The sequence below is a fragment of the Pezoporus wallicus genome, unplaced genomic scaffold, assembly GCF_028554395.1.
Source record: "Pezoporus wallicus isolate ANWC-B61680 ecotype Strahan unplaced genomic scaffold, APGP_CSIRO_Pwel_v1 contig_6665, whole genome shotgun sequence".
Classification (NCBI taxonomy): Eukaryota; Metazoa; Chordata; class Aves; order Psittaciformes; family Psittacidae; genus Pezoporus; species Pezoporus wallicus.
Genome location: NW_026636967.1, coordinates 59,490 through 79,083, shown reverse-complemented (window position 1 = coordinate 79,083; position 19,594 = coordinate 59,490). Strand labels below are relative to the sequence as shown.

The following is a 19,594-nucleotide window of genomic DNA, read 5'->3' as shown; positions in this document are numbered from 1 at the left end:
ATGAGGAGAGGTCCTGTGAGGTTCAAGGGCATGGCAAAAACACATGCCTGCAGTGGCCCTGAAGCCAGGCAGTCTGCACCCAGCCTGAAGACATGCATGAGGGAGATGGCAGCAGGCTCTAGGGAGCACAGTGCAGTCAGGGCAGGACAAAGGCAGCAGATAAAGCAGCCCATGCTACCTCATGTGTGCAGGTTGACAGATGGACAGGAAGGCAGCTGGACATACAGAGCGCCTGGCTGGCTCCCAGTCCAGCCAGGACAGTGATGCATCACATCACAGACAACAGCTCATCTTCCTGGGTTTGTGTTTTTTGGCAACTTATTTCCCCCCCCCCTTTTTTTTTTTAATTATTATTATTTTTTTAGAAAGCATTAAAAAAAATCTGCAGCTGTTAAAAAAAATCCTTTCCCTTTAGAGGCTGGACGAGGTTTTATTGACAGGTAAATAATCAGTGTGAGTATGTAAATAGCAGCGACCCCACTCACGTGGCATCCCTCAGCTGCACAGCCAGCTGCGGGGACTTCATGACTGGCTCGGTTTGGTCATTGTCGCAGACCTGGGACATTGGAGTTTCCTTACACATAGTGTTTCCCTAATTCCAGTTCCTGTCCAACTCTCAACTCTCCTCAGGCATCACTTCAGCACAAACACCTTCCCGTCCCCATGGCAGACTTGGGGATCTCCTCCCCAGACCTCTCCAGCTACACAAGTGGTTTGTTTTTCAAGCCAGACAGTTGAACTCCCTCCAGACTTGCTGATCTCTCATCCTTTGGCAGCAGGAAAAAAGAATGGCCATCTTTTCTTTCCTGGAAAGAAACAGGAGGGGGCCAAACACACCGCATGATCTTCCGCAAAATCCACTCAAGCTGATCCATGGCTCCCCCAGACCACTCACACCAATGAGGTCTCAAGGTTAATAAGCAGTGCAGTTATTCAGCTCTCTGCTTGTAAGTAGTAGGTGTTCTTGGGCAGGTTGCCTGCTCCTGCCAACTCCCCCACGACTTCATGTTGTCAGTACATCTATATTTAAGACTGGGTTTTTTTTTGCCTTTGTTTAAAGGGGTTTCCTTCCCTTGTAGTAAACTTAAGAGTTAATAGAAAAAAGTAATTTGAAAGTAATCCAAGCACATCTGTAATTAATTCTGCAGGAGAGGGCAGAGAGATGCGAGTCAGAGTTGGCACGCAGTTCCTGGCTCCTGGTGTGCAGTCCCGGGACGGACAGAAGGTCCCTCTGCCGAGCACGGCTAGAAGTTAGATTTGGAGTGTCCAAATATGCAGATGGGAAAGTGCTTGACATGAGAGGACCACTGTGCTGCCAGCTGAAAGAACTTGACGTCGTTCCACTCCACCCCATCAATGAGGACTGCAGGGGATGGCGAAAAGAGAGGAGAGTTAGAAAACACCAAACAGAAATGGGCAGCATGAAACAGCTTTGCTAGAAACCTCCCTGCAGTCAGCAGAGGGAGGCCTGGCCACATTCTGGGCCCAGCCTAAATGCTACTCTGCCTGGCCACCCCACCACTGTAAACAGCTGCATACATCAGGGAGAAGAGCTCCATAGCAGACCAGGTTTATGGAGAACAGCTCAGACTGTTGTTCCAGCATCGCTCACCGACACTGGAGCTCCCCAGACTGCTGATTTCAGTGACACCTGATTTCATTTCCTGAATTTCCCAAACATACTTCATTTTCTTTCATGGGCAAATGCACTCTGTAAGAGTTGAACATCAGTCTCTCATCACTGGCACTTCTAACCAGATCCACATCTTTTAAAGAGGAGCCGCATGTTCTGTGACCACCCCTCAACACTCACAAATCTCACAGGGACTGAGCCAGGATTAAGGGGGTGACCTAAGCAGATCCCTCTACTGTGAACAGTGGTGGTGATTATCAACTGAATAAGCTACAGGGATAGTTTTGATACTGGTGGCACATCTCCACTGACAGCCCCTTTATGTCTGTCTGCCAGATGTATATGTGGCTCCAGCTACAGCGAGCTTTTGTGCCACAATCCTGACCAGAGGAGCAGCAGCACTCCCACTGCTCTCCACCACCACTTGCACGAGACATGCAAAACAGAGAAGACAGGGAGGGGAACGAAGCCTGGCCCAGCCATTGTCCCCAGCCAGGGCATGGATTCAGAGGAGTTTCTGAGTAAGGGAAGATATTCCCAAATCAAAGACCTATTAAAGCATTCCCCTATGCCAGACACATCCAAGCCCATTCCCCCATTATGGTGGCTCCAGAGTGTAAGGGCAGGACAGCAGGTCAGCCCTTTGCCTGTAGGACAGTGCTAGCATGAGCCTTGCCCCAGAACCCAACAGGATGCAAGCACCGCACTTACCGCGCAGCATGTTCTGCTGATGTTTTGCTGTGCAAATCAACCTGCTGATTCCTTCAATACACTGGCTCTTTGACTCAATCTCCTTGTCTTTTGTTTTCTTGGGCAAAAACATCACTGGAAGAAAATCAAACCAGCACACAGTGAATCTCTGCCACACCCAGGCAAGACTTGTTTGGGTTTTTGCATTTAAACATTCATGTCTGAAAATTCTAGATCTAATTTTAACTCCTAAAATCACCCCTGTTTGGCAGGAGTTCGACTGTGTTAGTGCTGAGCACCATCACCTACGTATATGGACATCTTAAGTCCTAAGTGTCCCCATATGAAGCATTCTCAGCTCATAACCCAGGCCCAAAAGGGCACCTTCAGCGTAACTTCTGCTGCTCTGTTGGGACACCAGGGAAAACAGTAGCATCTGTACGGTGCCCAGTCTGTGCCCTGCCCTGGGTGAGGGATCTGCCAGGCGGCTGCACTACTTAGGGACAGTCCCACATACCGCACGTGCTGACAGGCAATGCTGCTCTCCAGCCTTCCCTCTCTCTGCAGGCAGGTCTGCTGCACCAACAGACACCTGGAGAGCAAGAGGGACTAAACTCTGGGTGGCTGGTGGAGAGGGTAAGCATTAGGAGACCTAAAAAAGGGTCCACTTCCCCGAGAATTATCCAGATGCATGAGCAAAGATGTAGAAACTGACTCCACAAAAGCTGGTGGTGTTGAACACCACTGCTCCAGCCTGGGCCAGCCCCACTGAAGAACATTTTGAGTGTCTCAGGATTGTTTCTCCTGTAGGCATGCCACTTAAAAAGGATGTGGTCAGGCATGGGAGCTCTGGTACCACCAGTGCCACAGCTGTGTTGCCCATAGTGACCTGGCTGTAGGGTTATGCACCTATGTCCTGCAGCCATCGGTTCAGGAGACTCAGTCAGCCTTCTTTAAGACCCCCAAAAAACAGGCTTCCACCAAGAATGACTCCCAGTCCCATAGGCAGAAAGATGTCATGAAGGACAGCTACTGGCAGTTGAATGTAAGTGCCTCACTGCCTTGCTGCTTCCCTGAAAATACTTCACTGCAGAGGTGCTCTCAATTTTTACTACGTTTCACATTACCAAGGCCAGGAGCAAATACAGGATTATTGACAACATTTTATATGCCTTTTGTTTGTTTTGAGAAAATAAGACTTCAAAAGCAGAAGATTAAAAATTTGAAAGGTTAACATCGGGCTTTGTGCTGAAAGCATTCCTCTTCTACCTCCTTTTGTCCCACAGAGCACTCTGTACAAGAACATAAGAACTCCTGTAGAAGAGCTTACATTGCTGCAATCCTGCTGTTTGACACCACCTCTTGTATGCACAAGCACGCCTAGCAATGGCTTGGCAGGTCTGGCTGATGCATTTGGGCCCAGCTGTGACAGTGGTATTCTAACACAAGAATACCACATCAAATCCAGCAAAACATCTCTGCTGGGGCTGCTGCCGTATGCTGCAATATGATGGGATGCACATTGTCCTGCACCTCTGCCATGTGGCAGAGGAGAGACCAGAGCATGGACCCGTACAGGTTGAAGTCTCCCCTGACTCTCGTGGTCAGGGCAAAAGCTGCCTCATACCTAATCCAATACTGCAAACCAGCACCAGGAGGCTCATAAAGAACACAGGGAAGATGTCCAGAGCAGCATGCCTCCTGGCTTTCTAAACATTCACCCACAGATGTCCCTGCTCTGTCCCCACCTTGGTTCTCTTGAGCTGTACCATCTCAGCTATTCAGCTATAAGGGTGAACTCATCCCCTTTTTACAGCAAAGAGGAAACACCCTTTCAAAGAATCACGTTATTCAGCCACTTCTCATCTACAGACAGACTAGGATTTTGGGGATAAAACCATGACTAAGGTGCTATAATGCAGGACTGACAAGTCAGGCAGCCCTGGAGCAGCAGAACAGGGAGAGCAGCATTGTACTCTTAGCCTTTGGCAACAGTAAATGGGTCACTATACCTTTCTTGTTCTTCTCTTTTGTCACAACAGTCATGGACATTGTTGGAGTGGTGGCAATCTCACCGCTGGCAGGTAACCTGCTGACCTGGAGGGACCGGAAAGTGCATTTCAGTGTGTTTTTGGTAGTCGAGGGGTCCTTCTTCTCTGGGTCTCTCTTTCTGTCCATGGGTGGAGCTGCAATCCAGTAATCCACCTGGAGGCCCATCAACTCAGCACCAACGCTCTGGCTGCAAAACAAGAGAAGAAGGTAATTTCTGCGCAGCACTCAGTAGAGCTCCCCCCATCTGTGTTTTTCAGAATGGCTGCTGTTCAGAGGACAAGCACCTGGCTCTTTGGGAAATCAGGCAGCAACGTTTCACAGTGAGACCAAATAATCACAAAAACACAGGAAATCATCACTGAGTGATTACACTACAGAGTCACATTACATGGTGGTATCAGTTTGGCAGCACAGAACTGAAATGAACTGAGACAAGCTGACCTACTGCACAGCCATAGGGATGGATGCTGAGTTCAATGACTCAACTTGCAAACATGGCCACTGAGGTGGTCCAGATCATTTGCAGTCTTTGAGTGGGAAAGAGGCTGTAAGCACTTTCCTGCTGCCTCTTGACCACCGGTGAGTGAGTGAGTGGCCAGGCACAGCATGGCCAAAATCAGCTCTGAACTGGGGTGAACAAAGAGCTGGTGGGTCCCTCAACATTAGGCACTCAGTTCTCAATCACCCTGTCTTGCTTTCACCTCCTATGCTCATGAGTTCTTCCTGTCACCGGCTGCTTCCCTTCCTGTCCAGATGCTCCACCAAGCCACACAGGATCCCTGCTCTCCGCAGGTCCCTGTAACGAAGTTGGTAGGGGGCAATCTGCCCTGCAGCAGGCTGTGTGCTAGGGAATTCCAGAGCTGGGAAAATGCTCTGCAGGTCCTGTGATGTTTGCTAAACAATGGCAGATTTCAGGACGTGATCTGCTATTGAAACCTGCCGCCATGCATCATGTGATAACAGATGTGCATCACCAAAACATGCTACCAGCCTTTCCTGAGCCAGAAAAACGAAGATGAGCAGCCTGGCAAATTCCACCCCTTACCTGCCTCTCGCTGGCTAGCCCCAAGTAGAGCAGGGGTTTATAATTCAGCAGACCTATGGTTGACAGCCTATACTTCTTCCTACACAATGACAGAGTGCTGAATAATAGGGAAGTACTAGATAAAAAACTAAGTGAATGTATATACTAGTCTTATCCTCTGTTTGAGAAATGGCAATTGTTAAGGAAGAGGAATCCATGATTTCGAATGAAATATTCATCCTTTACACTGCCTGCCTAATGAGAAACTCTCAAGGTACAAGGAGATCCCATAATTAAAGTCCTCTCTGCAAATAATTTCCTTTTCTTTGCCATTCACCTGAAAGCCAGACTGCAGAGTTTGTCTTTGATCACAAAAACCAGGTTTGGAGTTCTCAGGGTAATTTCAGAAGTGAGATTGTTTAAAGATAATGTTTTGGAGATGCAGCTTTAGATTTTAAGGCTCTTTACATCACACTTCTCATATCAGTTATAAACACAAAGCATCCTAATGTTCACTATGTCCAGACAGGATTTTCTGTTCCATTCCCAGTTACAACATGTGGTCTAATCTTTCAGTCTGGGTCACCCTCCACCCCATGCTGTCACACAGAGATCAGTGGAGATGGAACCATGTTGAACCTCAACTTCCTCATTTCTTGACAATTTTACCACACAGCATGAAACCAAAAGGTACCAGAACCTAGAACGAGGGTGTCAACTTCAGATGTATCACATCCATGGCTCACAACTTTAATAGCCTAAAGTCTTGGGGGAATGGACTCCCAAACCACTTCCACCTTTGGAAAGCCCCCAGAGAGCTCACATTTAGGAAGGCAGCTTGGCTCTTCTGAGCCAACACAGTCCCCATCTCTCTGCACTGCCAACCAGCTGCTGGGACCAGCCTGGGGCATGGGACTCTCCCGCCATCAAACCACAGGGGACCAACAGGAAGGACTTGGGGAATTGTGCATCCTGGCACAGGCTAACAACCGTTAACACCTTCTGGTTGCTGGGCACCTGCTAAACTGGGACTTCCACATTTCCATTTCCTCTTGTTAAAAGGGAACTCTCTTAAGCCAGTTTAAGAAGTCAGAGGTTAAAGGTCCCCATTCTGTCTCCACCAGGGACAACGAGGTGCTGCTTAGGGAGAGCATGTGAGCCCAGTCTCTAACTGCAGAGCATTTCCTTACACTTCACCAGCCTGACAAAAGGATTACGGATGTTAGAGGGGACATTCCTGAATCATCCTGTAGTAACCGTTAATGGACCTGCTATGCATGAATTTGCCTAACTCCTATTTGATCTACTGAAAACAGCTGCCACTGAAGTAGCTCAGGCAGACATGGTCCCAACATGTCTTTCCAGCTGTGTGCAGAAGTCCCTTCCCTTCTCCCTTTTAGGTGACCTCTTGACAGTGCCGTTGTGTGCCCCCAGGTCCTGTACCACAGGTTTGATGAATGACAGTTCGATACGCAACAAACCCACCACCACTGTGATTTTGCAAAACTTCAGTGGCTTACCTCTTTCCTCCCCTTCCCCCTAACAGAGTCCATCACTTCTAGTCTCCCCTCACAAGGCTGCTGCTCTGTCCTCTTGACCCTGTTAACTCCCCAGAACCTTTAACTTCACCATCTGCTTCCAAGTACCAGAACTGCACACAAAGCATTACAGATAGCTACGCCAATTTTTTGCACACCAACAAAATGAGAGTCTTGGCCAGCGCAATTCTTTACTAGCAGTTTTATAGGGGTTTCCTCCCTTCACCTCTAAAAATTTTAGCTAAGCCAGAGCTTCAGATTGCCTACAGGTGCTGTCATCCTCCTGCTGTGATATGCTTTCAGGCATGCACATAAACAGGAACTGCAATTCCACTATGCTATCTTACACCTGTCAGCTCTCCCCTCACAGAAAAAAAGCTTGCTTATTTAACAGAGTCACTCTGACCTTCTACTCATTTGATACTTAAAAACATAAGAAACACGAGGAATTAAGCTAGGATCAGTATTTTCTTTGGCTACATATCTCCCTAAGAGAATCTAGTCTCAAAGAGAAAATACCAACAGATGGAGAATAGAAACTTTCCCAAACAGGCTGCCACAATGGCTCATAAGAATCAGGGTTTCTGCCAGACTATCAGAAACAAGGCCCCCCTTTCTAGTTCAAATGTGTTTGCCCTTGAGAAGCAAAGCCTTTCCAACAGGTGCAAGATCCCCCCTGCCCTCCCCAGCTCCTAGTCAGCCAGCAAAGACACAGTCACTCCAGGGGTAAAAGAGGTGAAAGGGAAAGGTGACAACTTCAAGTGTTTGCTAGGAAGGAAGACAGCAGATCTATAGGTTTTTCTTTACAAAACTTTTCCTCTCTCACATATATGTCAGTTAAGATAGCCAAGGGGGCTGTAAGGAGACAAAACATGCTTTACCTTGAGGAAGAGAAGCTGCCTGTGACAGACGGTGAGGAAGGTGGTGTGGGGGAGGCTTCTTTCACAGCAGGTGACACAGAAGGTGGGGTAGAAGAAAGGACACTGGAGCTTGAGGGAGCTGCGTCATCAGAGTCACCTTGCAGAAGAGAAGTCAAACTGTCTGGGATCGTCGCACAGCACAACACATGCACACCGGATAGCTCAGTCCCTTTGCTCATGTCCCTGCTGCGCAGGTTTTGTGCAGACTCAATCCAGAGATCAGCTAGCCCATCACTTCTGACTGCCTCCACACTTAAACTGTGGGACTTTCTGTTTGGGTAAGAGGCAGGCACAGGCATTCACACTCCTCTGGGCTCCTGCAGAGTGACCCACAGAAGGGCTGCCTCTACAGAGAAAGCTATGTGTAACCCAGGCCACAGGAATCTGGGTTTAATAGTGAAGTAATGTAAGAAACAATCCCAATAGATGAGGGAAAAAGTATTCCTGACTAGAAACTGCATTTGAAGAAGGAGAAAACATTGACAGAACAGCACTACCTCATGTCCATGTGTGTAACCAGGCAGTATTGTGTACCTCAGCTTTGCACTCTCCAGTTAAAAAAAGTGTCTAAATTTGTTGTCAGATTGGTGAACTGGTTGCCTATCCCGGAGTTCCCAGTGCTAGGCACATGTTTGAGGCTTATTTTATTAGGCAATTGAGCCCTAACTGTGTAGGAAGCGTAAGGAGACAGGCATGAACTTCCGATGAACTGCCTCCCCAGTTTGGAGCAGAAACCTCAAATAACCACAGCAGTGATTGCACCCCTCTGAGAACACACATAAGAAAAATTGGTGTTTGTACATGTATAAGCGGAACTTCCCTGGATGAGGGTGTGGGGATTTCAGCTGGCCTGAAGCTCCTTGTAAAACAACAGAAAGGGCCTCTCTCAAGAGAGAGGCCTCTCTTTCTGCAGACAGCTGCTGGGATTCAAGGTAACGGAACTGGGAGGTAGTGAGACCCAATTCCCCCTTACAAAATGCCAAGATGTCAGCAATGGACAAGTTTGTTCAGCCTGTGAAGTCAGGCTCCCACAACCTGCACGACACAGAGCACACACAAGATGCTGGTTACCTGATGTTGCAGAAGATTGTTCCACTATTCCAACCTTCACCACCTAGAGAGGGCAAAACAGAAGATCTCTGTGAAACATGAGACCCCTGAACTTCAGGCATCCCCAAACCAAGCTCATCTCTACAGCCCCCTAGCATTGTTCCTGCAAGTCAGAGTAGTGTTAAAGTATGTTAAAAAGTGAAGTCTAAGAGCCAGGCAGGTTCCAGCAGCGTCCAGCCAAGCAGTACCAGCTCACAACCCTTCCTTGACCTATACAAAAGACAGCACAGAGCCTGTGGAGCTGTAGCAGACCTGCATAGCTCTGAATAGCCCATTGTCAGTCCCAAGCTATGGCAACTACCATGCCTGCCTGTGACACCTGTGGGAATAGCACAGGGAGGAGAAAGGAACATAAATATCCCCTTAGCACTGCTTTGATACACCTGCTAATTACAGACATACTGCTTCCACCACACCAGTGCAACCACTTCTAGAGTGCAGCATAGCTGGGGTTTGTTAGAAAACCACAAAAACAAAGTATACTTTCTGATCAGAGTTTTCTGGTCTCTAAACAACGGAAGTGTCTGGCAAAGAAGACACAGCTTGTAGCAAAGCCTCTGGGCATAGACATGGATAAACCACCACATGGACAGGTCATATTGATCCCAATCTCACTGTAATAAGGATACAAATGTGCTCTGATATGGCCAACCACCAGCTAGGTTAACAATAAATGCCATGGGCAATAATTTGTGGAACAGAGCATGCTACAAAACACAAGCTCCCAAGGACACCCTATGCCTAGAAAGATAAAATGACCCGTGGTGATATAAAAGCAGGGACCTCCTGTAGCAATCATCTGTACAGTGCACAGGGATCATTACTCTCAACACTGCAGAGAGACCCTTCCTAAGGTCTTCTTAAGAAACTTCTTAAGAAACTTGTATTGAGCAGTAATGTCTACCTGTATAAATGCTAACAAATGGGAAAGAGCTGCAAAGGGATCTCAAGTCAATAAAACCTGCTTCAGAATAAAAGATGATGTCATACAGTCTATTTTAGTTTGAAAACAGCAGATTGTTAAGTTCAGACATGACCACATGTAGACCACATCTCTAGGGAGCACATTTCTGTGCTATAGGATCAAGTAAAAGAACCTAATCATTAGAAGCCAAAACCTTTGCACAGTTTGGAGTTGGGGGGGTGTACGCTCAACACCAGATCCTGGAGAGGTGTCAGGCTCTCTGGTGGATTCTGTTTGTTCCAGTCTTGAAAAAGCCATAGTGAACTCAGCATTGTGTGCAGAGGCTCCCTGAGGGGACACTGGCTTGGGAGAAGGAGGCTGCAGCTCAGTTCGGCCAGTCTCCATCCAAAGGACAACGTATCAGGTTCTGGAGTTCGTTAGCCATTTGTGCTGTATGTGTTAATCCCCAAGAGGATGCTTCACACATTGTAAGCAGCTGCGAGCAAGAGGAGGTGAGGCAGAAGTTAGGGGAAGAACAAGGAACGCAGGAAACTGCCTACCAGCCACCTTGAGCTGCAAGCCAGACAGGAAATCTCTCTGGCCTTTTCCTCCTTGCTGACTAAAGACACTTGGTTCAGACACATGGAAGGAAGAAAAGGTTAAATACTTTCCTTTCCCTCCATTCAGGGAAGCACTTGAGACTGCTGCAGTCCCAACAACGCCTCCATCCAGGAATGCTGCAGCAGCCAGCCTCCTTTGCCTTCAGGAAGAGGGCACATCCTGTTAACTCCCCTGGCAACTGGCTGTCGGCACAACACAGGTGCACAACTGTGCAGTCTCACCGCCAGACTCAGGCTTTCACACGCAAATGGGCCCCCTTGTGAGGCTCCACTCCCACCACTCCAGAGCCCAGCTGAGCAGCACAGCACTGCCCTGCTTGCTCCTGGGTCACAGACTGTGCAGCTCAGCTGCAGGACATCAGGTTTTGCACGCTAAAAGCCAACAGAGACCAGCAGACATCAGGAGTCAGAAAACCAAATGTCACTAGCTCCTGTACTTCCTTTGCCAACAGCTCCAGCAGGCTGCAGGGAAGAGCTTCCATGTTCACCCTCAGACTTTGTAAGACACCTGCAACTGGCCTTCCAGAGTCTCTTCAGATGTGTCTCATGGGGAATTACTATGTCAGGAACACTTCAGAAGCAAGAATAAGCAGCACTGATTTCCCCCATCACCATTCTGTCCTTTCAAGACAAATTCTGTTGGGAGCTGGCAGCATTATGCACACAACAGAGCTGTTTACTCTTGCCACTTTCAGACAATCAAATCCATACTGGAAATGCACTGCTAATGTTTTTGAGCAACTGGACAAACACTGAGCCCCATTTTCTTGCACATAGCACTGAACTAGGCCCCAGAGAAAAGCATTGCAGAGCCTAGCAGCTATTGTGAGACAAGTCCAGGAGCTTCCAAGCTCTTCTGAGCTTATATTTATGTTACTGGGAAAGGTGAAACTGCTGTTTTGTAACACCAGTACTTCAGCAGCAATCACAGTTCATGGAATGGGCAAAGTCAAAGCAAAGCTGATTAGCAGGGAACAAATTAGGAAGATGCATCTCCGCTTTTGCAGAAGACATCTTTCCTTCAGCAAATAAAAGTAGGTCGACATCTCGAACAGGACAGAGAGAGACTCTCACTCTAAAGAAACACCAGAGTGAAAGCATGGTCAGCCTGAGGGCAAGAGAGACTGAGCTCTTTAAACACCCTGGGATTTCAGATTAGCTTTGACGCACTAACAGGGATACAAATAGGAATGCACACAAGTCAGCCTAACACAGAGGGGGCAGAACAAGACAGCCAGCATGCAAGAAAGAGAAGCTACAAAAGAGCCGCAAAAACTGTGACGAGGACATCCAGTAGCTGAAGAGCAGTCAGGAAAAATCCTTTTGGCCACAGGTCAATGACTTTATACCTAAAACTTAATGAATTGAAAAGCATGATCAAATAAGGGGAAGGAAGCTATAAAAGGCAAAGTGCACAAAACATACTGACAGAAACACACACTCCTGCCTACATACTCTGTGCTTAGCCACCTGAGTTGGGAATATTTAATGATAATGACAGGAGGAAAAGCCAGGGACTGCTATCCCAAACACATATTCACATAATGAAATTCATTAAATAGCTGCTGCCCAAGTCTCAAACTTAACAGTGGTATAAAATGAGCTCCTTGGTGGAAAGTACTCTCCACTTCCCAGAAGTAAATGAGGACTGGAGATCATTCATGACAAACACACAGAATACTGACACTGAAATAGCAAATTCGGCCAAATCCATCACCCAGGGCGATACTGGGCACGGCAATATTGACATCATGTTTCCTGGAACACACCACCTTCCTCCACATGCAGCCCAGCAGTAATCCTCCACCATGTAGGTGCTTTGGTCTGCAGCAAAAGACAGGCTGTGGATCAGAGCACTTCAGCATCACACTTTCCTCTCTGCATTGAATGAGCAAGGCTATGGTGCCTGCTTCAGTGCCTACATGCATGCAGCACAGAGCTGCCCACAGCCACCTGCCGGGAAAGCAAAATATACCCTTTACTTTGTTGAGGGATTGTACAGGCTTGCTTACATCCCAGGCAGATGCATCAACTATCAGATGCTCATGCTGACACTCTGCCTTAGAGCACCCACTGCTCCTGCTCTACCCCAGAAACCTGATATATTTAGGTTAACACCTGTGGATGTACTCTAGCTGGCTTGAGACAGCATAACTAAGACAACACTCACCCCGACAAAGGGAATGAACTTCTGCGAAGATTCTTCATCAGGGCTAAAGGCAAAGAGAAAAGAGTTGTTAGCAGCTTGCTTCCTCACTGGACACAATACTCACTTCATATGTTGCATTCAAGCATGCAGCAGGGACGGACAGTATGCAAGCGCCAGTCCAATGTCTCCTCTCAAGGCCCCCTGCCAGCACGCTAAGAATCTGCATGGGTGGGGAAGAGCACGCAGCTTACGGCACATCTCTCAGGGAAAGGTCTCTTCCTCCCTCCCTCACGCTTGACAGAGAAACATGCTTTAATGGCATTGCAGTCATTACAGACACACAACCTCCTACTGCAAGGAAATGGATCTGTGCCACAACAACACTGAGAACTGTGCGTTACTTACTAGTACCTGAAGCGCTCTGCACGCATTGGCCTTCACGCGTCCCACCTTTGGAGTCATGTGCCATACCTTGCATATCCCAGCATCGCTAAAGCAGTTAGCCTGCCACAGGGTTACAAGCTGTGACACGTGGTTATTCGTATAGCACTAGCGAGTACGTGTACACACACACACAAGCACACACACTCATGCACACAGATACATGTTCCCTGACACTGGGAGCTTGCAGTCCCCTAGACAGGCACACTAGAGAGGTTGGGCACCAGAGCCCACTGGGTAGATCAGGACACCAACCTGAGAACTGCAAACAGCTAAACCAAACTGAACAAAATGCACACCATGTCCCAGAAACAACTGAAGACAACACTACACGTGTTTTGAAAGCAGGAAGGCATCAGCCCTTCCTGCTCTGGCCCTGCCCAGGATTCAGAAGCCAGAGGGTGGAAAAGGGCCAGCAACAAAAGCCACAGTCAAACCTAGCAGGAATTAGGGAGAGACCCAACAAAGACAAGAGGGGGAAGACCTGCTGGGAGGGCCTGCAGAACCTCTGCTTCCTTCAAGGGCACAGAGATGAAGGGACCCACAGGGTGAGGAGAGGGCTGCAGGAGCATGTTCATGAACTACGATTCAGCACTAGAAGTGACTACATCGGCAAGACACACAACATTTCTCAGTGGCCAAGCACAGGAAACAGGTAGGAAGCAGACAAACACTAAGAATTCTCATGTTTCTCTTGTGCATCCCTCATAGCTTGGAGCACTGCAATGTTCAGTGAAAGACCATCCAGCATTTTCTTCACCCAGAATATCACTGGGTAGAGCACAAACACTTCAGGAAAGCAGGTATTTCTGTGCTGTTTCCAGCACAGATCAGAAATGCATCAAATACACAAAGGTTGCTAACCATTGTGTGATTAGCACAATTTCCTCTAAGCCCTATGGAAAGAGTGGCATAGAACTGCAGCAAACACAACCCAGCCAGAACTCCTTCCTGGTCCGAAGCAGAGTGTGCTTGCGTAAACAGCCTCTCACTTTGTCTCAGCTCTGCTTACCTATCCCTAAGGCAAAGCCAGGGGCTTTGATCCCTTCCTACCTCACAAACTCAGGCACCGCACCTTCATTCTTCCCCCAAAGCACATGACAAAATGACCAAGTCCCCAATTCTGTGATGGAAGCCAGAAAGGTCGCCTCTTTCCAAACACGGCTGCAGGCTCCCTGGCAATAAATCTCCTACAAACATGACACTTCCAGCTCCAGTTTTGCAAAGGGAAACAAGAAACATGCAGAGCTGTTGGGAGAAAAAGAGAACAGCTTTCTTCTCATTTCTTCAGCTCCATGGGCTGAGAAGCAGGCAGAAGCAAGTCCTGCTGACCAAACGAGGGAAGCACAATAGTCTCCCAAGCATCTCAGCTACTGGATGGCTTTCATCTGATCTCTTAAAAGCAAACCATGCCCAACTCCAGCAGAAAACTAATTTTTGTTCCCCCTGGGAGCTGAGACTCCCACTGAGGAGAGCTCAGGGACAATTCTGAAATAAATAATTTGCTCAGCCACCATTTATCACAGCTCACAATGATGCACAGACGGTTCCTGAAGCAATCCAGCTGGATTTCAGCTCAGCTAGTCTAGTCCTTTCACACATCTTTGGAACTCTGATCTTGCACATGTGCCTCTGAAAACACAGCTTATCAAAGCAGCTGCTCTTCATGTGGATGAAAGGAAAGCTGAGATGACCATGCTTGTTCTTCACCCATTCTTTCATGCTCTTTCCTGATTCTTGTCCTTCGGGATCCCAAAATATTAATCCAGAGTCCTTTCACCTTGGTGATGGTCTCTTCTATTCCTCCTACCACAGCCCTGAAACTAAAATATCCCCTGTCTCTGACAAGGCAGTCTCCCACCTTATACCTCAGCTGCACAGATTCCCTGTGAGATCTCCTATCCCCCCAGCCATGTCCAAGGCATTAATTTTATCCATACGGCCCTGGTATCTCACCTGTAATTTAAAGCCAGGCCTGACTGTGATTTGTGACATTTAACAGTATTACTGATACTTCACCTTTGTAATTTTTGGGGAAAAAAAACCAACCACCCACAAACACATTCTGAGGAAAACCAAAAACCAGACCTATGCAGAGAGACTAGACAGAAAGTCCTTATCTGGAATGGGGAGCAGTCTAATCAGTGTTTTTGCTTGGGCAAAATCCATCACCTGCAGTCAATCCTTGAAAGGTAAACTGTCCAGAAATGGACTTGCAGGTTCCATTCCTACAACAAGAAATTAATTCAGATTGAACAGTCAGATTTATGTTTTAGGACTCCTGGAAAGGACAAGCCACCACACCACCAGAAGTCACCCACCTGACAATGAGAAATAACAAACTCTCACACTTTTGGGGAAAAGTACAAACTAAGCTGCAAAGCACTGGGGTATTACAGTAAGAGGGACTGAACAGTCACAGCAGTTATGCCAGTTACTAGCCTTTTCGTAAGATTTTATTTAAAATTTAAGCAACCCAAAACAGATTTCCTAGCAGGAGCGTCTCAAGTACTACCTTTATTCGAGGCAAGTGCTGCAGGGGTGCAACAGGAAAGAGGGGACTTTTACTGAAGGACTAACAGGCCTCTAAGCCACTTCAGGCCAGGCACTATACCAACAACTCTCCAAGGTTCATCTTTGGTATGAAGCATCTTTCTTTCCCACTGGGCAACTATAACTGTCTGCTGGCTAACACTGTCCCTGCTCCACAAGTGTCCAGTGATCAAACTCTCCAACAGGACAGAACAACTCCAGGTCCCCATGACACATCAGGCAAGTCACCTCTCTGCTTCCTCATGAAACTCCCGTCCAGCACCCTTCTTGCTCCTACAGCTGGCTGGACATATCTCAACAGGACATCCAGCATTTCGTGAGCTTTGACTCTTCCCTTATGCACTGCTCTGCCAGAAAAAGGGCACAAGTAAACTCCTGTTATGTTCCCACCAGCTGCCCAAAGAGGTTCATGCAGCAACCAGCCAGATGACATGGGCACTGCTGAACCAGAGAAGGGACAGGATCCATCTTCACCAGCTGTGTCCATGTTCAGCAGCTGCTGGAGGGTGTGTTTTAGAAGCAGCACTCAAGAGAAATGACTCGACTGTGCCTAGCTGCTGCCCTGCAGAGCCTCAGAGACACACAGCAGGCAGAAAACAGTGTTACGTAGTTTCCTATTCTCCAGCAACCCCCCAGTGCAAGGCACTTACGCTCCAGGGAGCAAGAGTTGAGGAAGTGCTCTACAAAACATAAGAGTGAAGAGCTAGTAAATGTGTAACTAGGTAGGAAATGACCCAGCCCTTGCCCTGAAAAGCAAGTAATGCTTTCATTTCCAACAGCCATGCTGCTCCCCAGATTTGTGCAAGGGCTATCCAGAAGCAACATGTCATGAGCTATGCTGGACACTGAATTATAGTGAGTGACACCAGCCCAGGTTCACAGAACTGAGCAGAAATCCAGCCACACTGGGAAGGAGTGTCTGTCAAGTCTCAGATCTGAAATATCACAAAGTTTCATTCATGAAAGCAATGCAGAGAGATACCAGCATCAATGATACACCCCTCCTAGTGAGAGGGCCACCTCTGCCACTATGGTCTCAGCTCCCCAGATGTTGCCCAGACTGCAGTGTTCTTGACAATTCAGTAACCAGTAATTCTCCCAGTGCTCACAGACAAACTCAGTCACTCAATGTAATGCAGAGCAGCTGAAATGGCAATTCATTTCCTTTCTGAACCTCTTCCTCATTGACAGCCCCCTTTATTTCAGGTAAGGTCAGCAGATGTTCCAAAAGAATGGACAAAGCTTTCACACCATTGCAGTCCATCACAGGCAGTACATGCGCCAACCTTTTGCCATGACAAACAGAACAAAGGGATAAGAAGGAGAGCAGAGGTAAGTCAAAGTAGGGATAGCTGGCAATAAAGTTGTAAAGCAGCTCATTACATACAGCTATGTTCTAAAGGCTGGCTTGGCTTTCCTTGGACCACTAGGGCTTGTTTAACAGAGCAAATGCTAGGATACTGGGAGATTTGTCTTGCAATGAATTTGTAGGTACCGCTGCTGTTTCTACATGGACCACTGCCTTGAAAGCTGGCCTTGGAGACAGTATTCACTTCTGGCCTTGAGGGAGAGGGAGTTGCAGTAATTTTGTGAACTGAGGACAAAATAAACAATGCTCAATAATCATATGATTTGAAGTAGGGGGCCCTGCAGAGCAGGGGGGTCTTGTAGGCAGCTCAGAGAGCACAACTCCACTGCTAGCACACATCTGTCTCCTCTTTCTTAAGCTCAGAGAAGTCCCATAGCCTGCCAGTAAGAGACTAATCATCAATTTTTTAGACGAGAGGAAGAAGATTTGCTGGTCTGCACTTAAGACACTGCACAGCTGAACCCCACCCTGAGCCACCGAGTGCCATCTACAGCACTCTAGTTACAACAAATGGGAACTGAAAAGCCTTTGCTCAGTTCTGATCCTTTTGGAGCTACACTATATTCTCTGATGACTAGGAAGAAAGGAAGAAAAAAACCTTTGCCTTCTTTGTGTTTTACTGCTCAAAGCTACTCTTTCTCAATAACCCCTTTATTTCCATTCAATCTACAACCTGGGAACCTGTATGTGTGGTCCAAAGGCAGAGCAGTCATTGTCAACAACACGTTCTGCCAGCAGATGCCACAGTTTCAAAGCAGCAAGCAGAATTTAATCTAAAGCACAAATTGTGCATCCCAGACCTGCAAGAACTGTTAAACAAGGCTCAAAAGACAAGTTCATGGGGGAAAAGAGGCAGGAGATAGGAGAGGGAACCTAAAAGGAACCGATACCTTAAGGTAAAATCAAAATGAAAGCTCTTTTTCCTTTTCAGAAAGCAACCAAAGAAAGAGATAAATATGTTATTATACTTACAGAAAAGTGATGCATTAATTCAATTGTGCTAATGGAGACACAATTTCTGTGCTGTTCGTCACAATACACTCCCTAAACTGCTGCCAATGACAGAGAGCTGCAGTTCTAAAGAAAGCCACACGGGGAGGTAACTGCCCATCACTCCATGGGAGAGCGTGTTCCTCTAACACACTCCAGTTCGCTCATAGGGTACTTAGCTGAAAGCAGAAATTACTTTAAAGTGGACACAATAGAAACTAACAGATACTTTAGGCTGTGCCACAAGTCTGACTACAAGTCTCAGCAATCTCTCTTCCAAGTAACCATCTGCAGGGTCTGATCCTGATTTAAGTCTATTGACAGCTTCAGACATGGTACCACCAAGTCCAGAGGGTCTAAAATCCAAATGTGTCATCACCCTAGCTTGGTTAAGCAGTCATTCACACTGCTAGGGAGCTAAATGCTGTGTGTTGCTGAAGTACATTTCAGAGTTTTTCAACACAGTACCAAACTGAGGTTTTGGGGCACATTAGAAACTGAAAATGATTAAATGTATGTTAATGACAAAAAATGAACCTATAACAGAATGGAGAAGGCAGTGGAGAGCAGTGCAGAACCCAATAACCAAAGGATGTGGAGAAAGAACAAGGCAGCCATCAGAATGGACTGCACTAAGGGTGTTTGAACTCCATGCTGGTAACTAAGGTAAGTCTCCACACCAAAAACAAAATGAAAGCTTGAAGCTAAGTGCTTCAAGTACCCTGTGGCTCTCCAAACATCACCTTTATCAGGTTAACATCACAAAAGTTCACAAACACATGAAGAGTGTGCACTCTTCTTAATGGACTAGTCAGTCTGGAAATATTTTCCCTAGGAGCGCATGAAGAATGGGCTAAATGTTACTGAATCATTTCAGCAAAGCAATGTAGAGCAGGAATGAAAAATTAATACACAATGAGCATTTCCAAAAAGAGGGGAAAAAAGTGACTCTATCCACACCTTTAATTCCTTCCAATTCTTACACAAAGGAGGCACTAATGGGGGATATTGACAGACCAAAAATGAAAGATCAGCTATAGCATGGGAAGGGTAGTAATTAACAATTAACAGCATCCATGTCTCACAGGAGATTGCTAGTCCTTTGTCCTGTTCTCAGAAATAATTGGGATGTAAGTTGGAGTCTATTATTCTCATCTGTGCCTCAGAAACAATGCATCTCTGCCCTTCAGTGACAATTACTCTTCTTCCTGGACCATGGCCACATGAGGCTCTACATTCTTCTGAAACCTTGTTTTCAGACCCCAATCCTCCCTCCTAAGGATGTTTATCCCTGAAGAGAAGTTGAAATAAAATCTGGTGAATGTCAGCCCTCCCCAGTAGGAATCCTGGTAGTCTGCAACTGTCAATCAACAAGGAATTTGTCTCTCCTGTGAGAAGTTCTGCTATTTACACTCTAAAAAGAATGTGTTTCAATTCCCCCATATAAAAAGGCCAGATCTCATGGAAGATACTTTGGGTGAGAATGCACAGTCCAGTCTTACTCACCCAATGTCTCTGTGGTAAGAGATCTCTGGAACCTAAGCAGATATAATCTGTCCATTCCCCATCCTGCCTTGTCCCCACTTCCCCAAACCTCTCAT

At 47.0% G+C, this 19,594-nt stretch overlaps 1 protein-coding gene across 15 annotated transcripts in view; it reads right to left on the bottom strand.

Moving 5' to 3' along the window:
* Positions 1–410: 410 nt before the first annotated feature.
* Positions 411–19,594, bottom strand: part of PACS2 (phosphofurin acidic cluster sorting protein 2) — a 78,667-nt gene continuing 59,483 nt past the window's right edge. For 10 of the 15 annotated variants that reach the window (XM_057402379.1, XM_057402389.1, XM_057402381.1 and 7 more), the window contains 7 exons: positions 17,894–17,926; positions 12,662–12,704; positions 8,929–8,971; positions 7,819–7,954; positions 4,336–4,562; positions 2,345–2,458; positions 411–1,363 (listed from right to left, as the gene is read on the bottom strand). In XM_057402379.1, coding sequence (XP_057258362.1) covers positions 1,245–1,363; positions 2,345–2,458; positions 4,336–4,562; positions 7,819–7,954; positions 8,929–8,971; positions 12,662–12,704; positions 17,894–17,926 — 715 coding nt within the window. In that variant the 3' untranslated portion in view covers positions 411–1,244. The remainder of the gene's footprint in view (positions 1,364–2,344; positions 2,459–4,335; positions 4,563–7,818; positions 7,955–8,928; positions 8,972–12,661; positions 12,705–17,893; positions 17,927–19,594) is intronic. The other 5 variants (XM_057402385.1, XM_057402390.1, XM_057402386.1 and 2 more) reach the window with 1 other exon arrangement.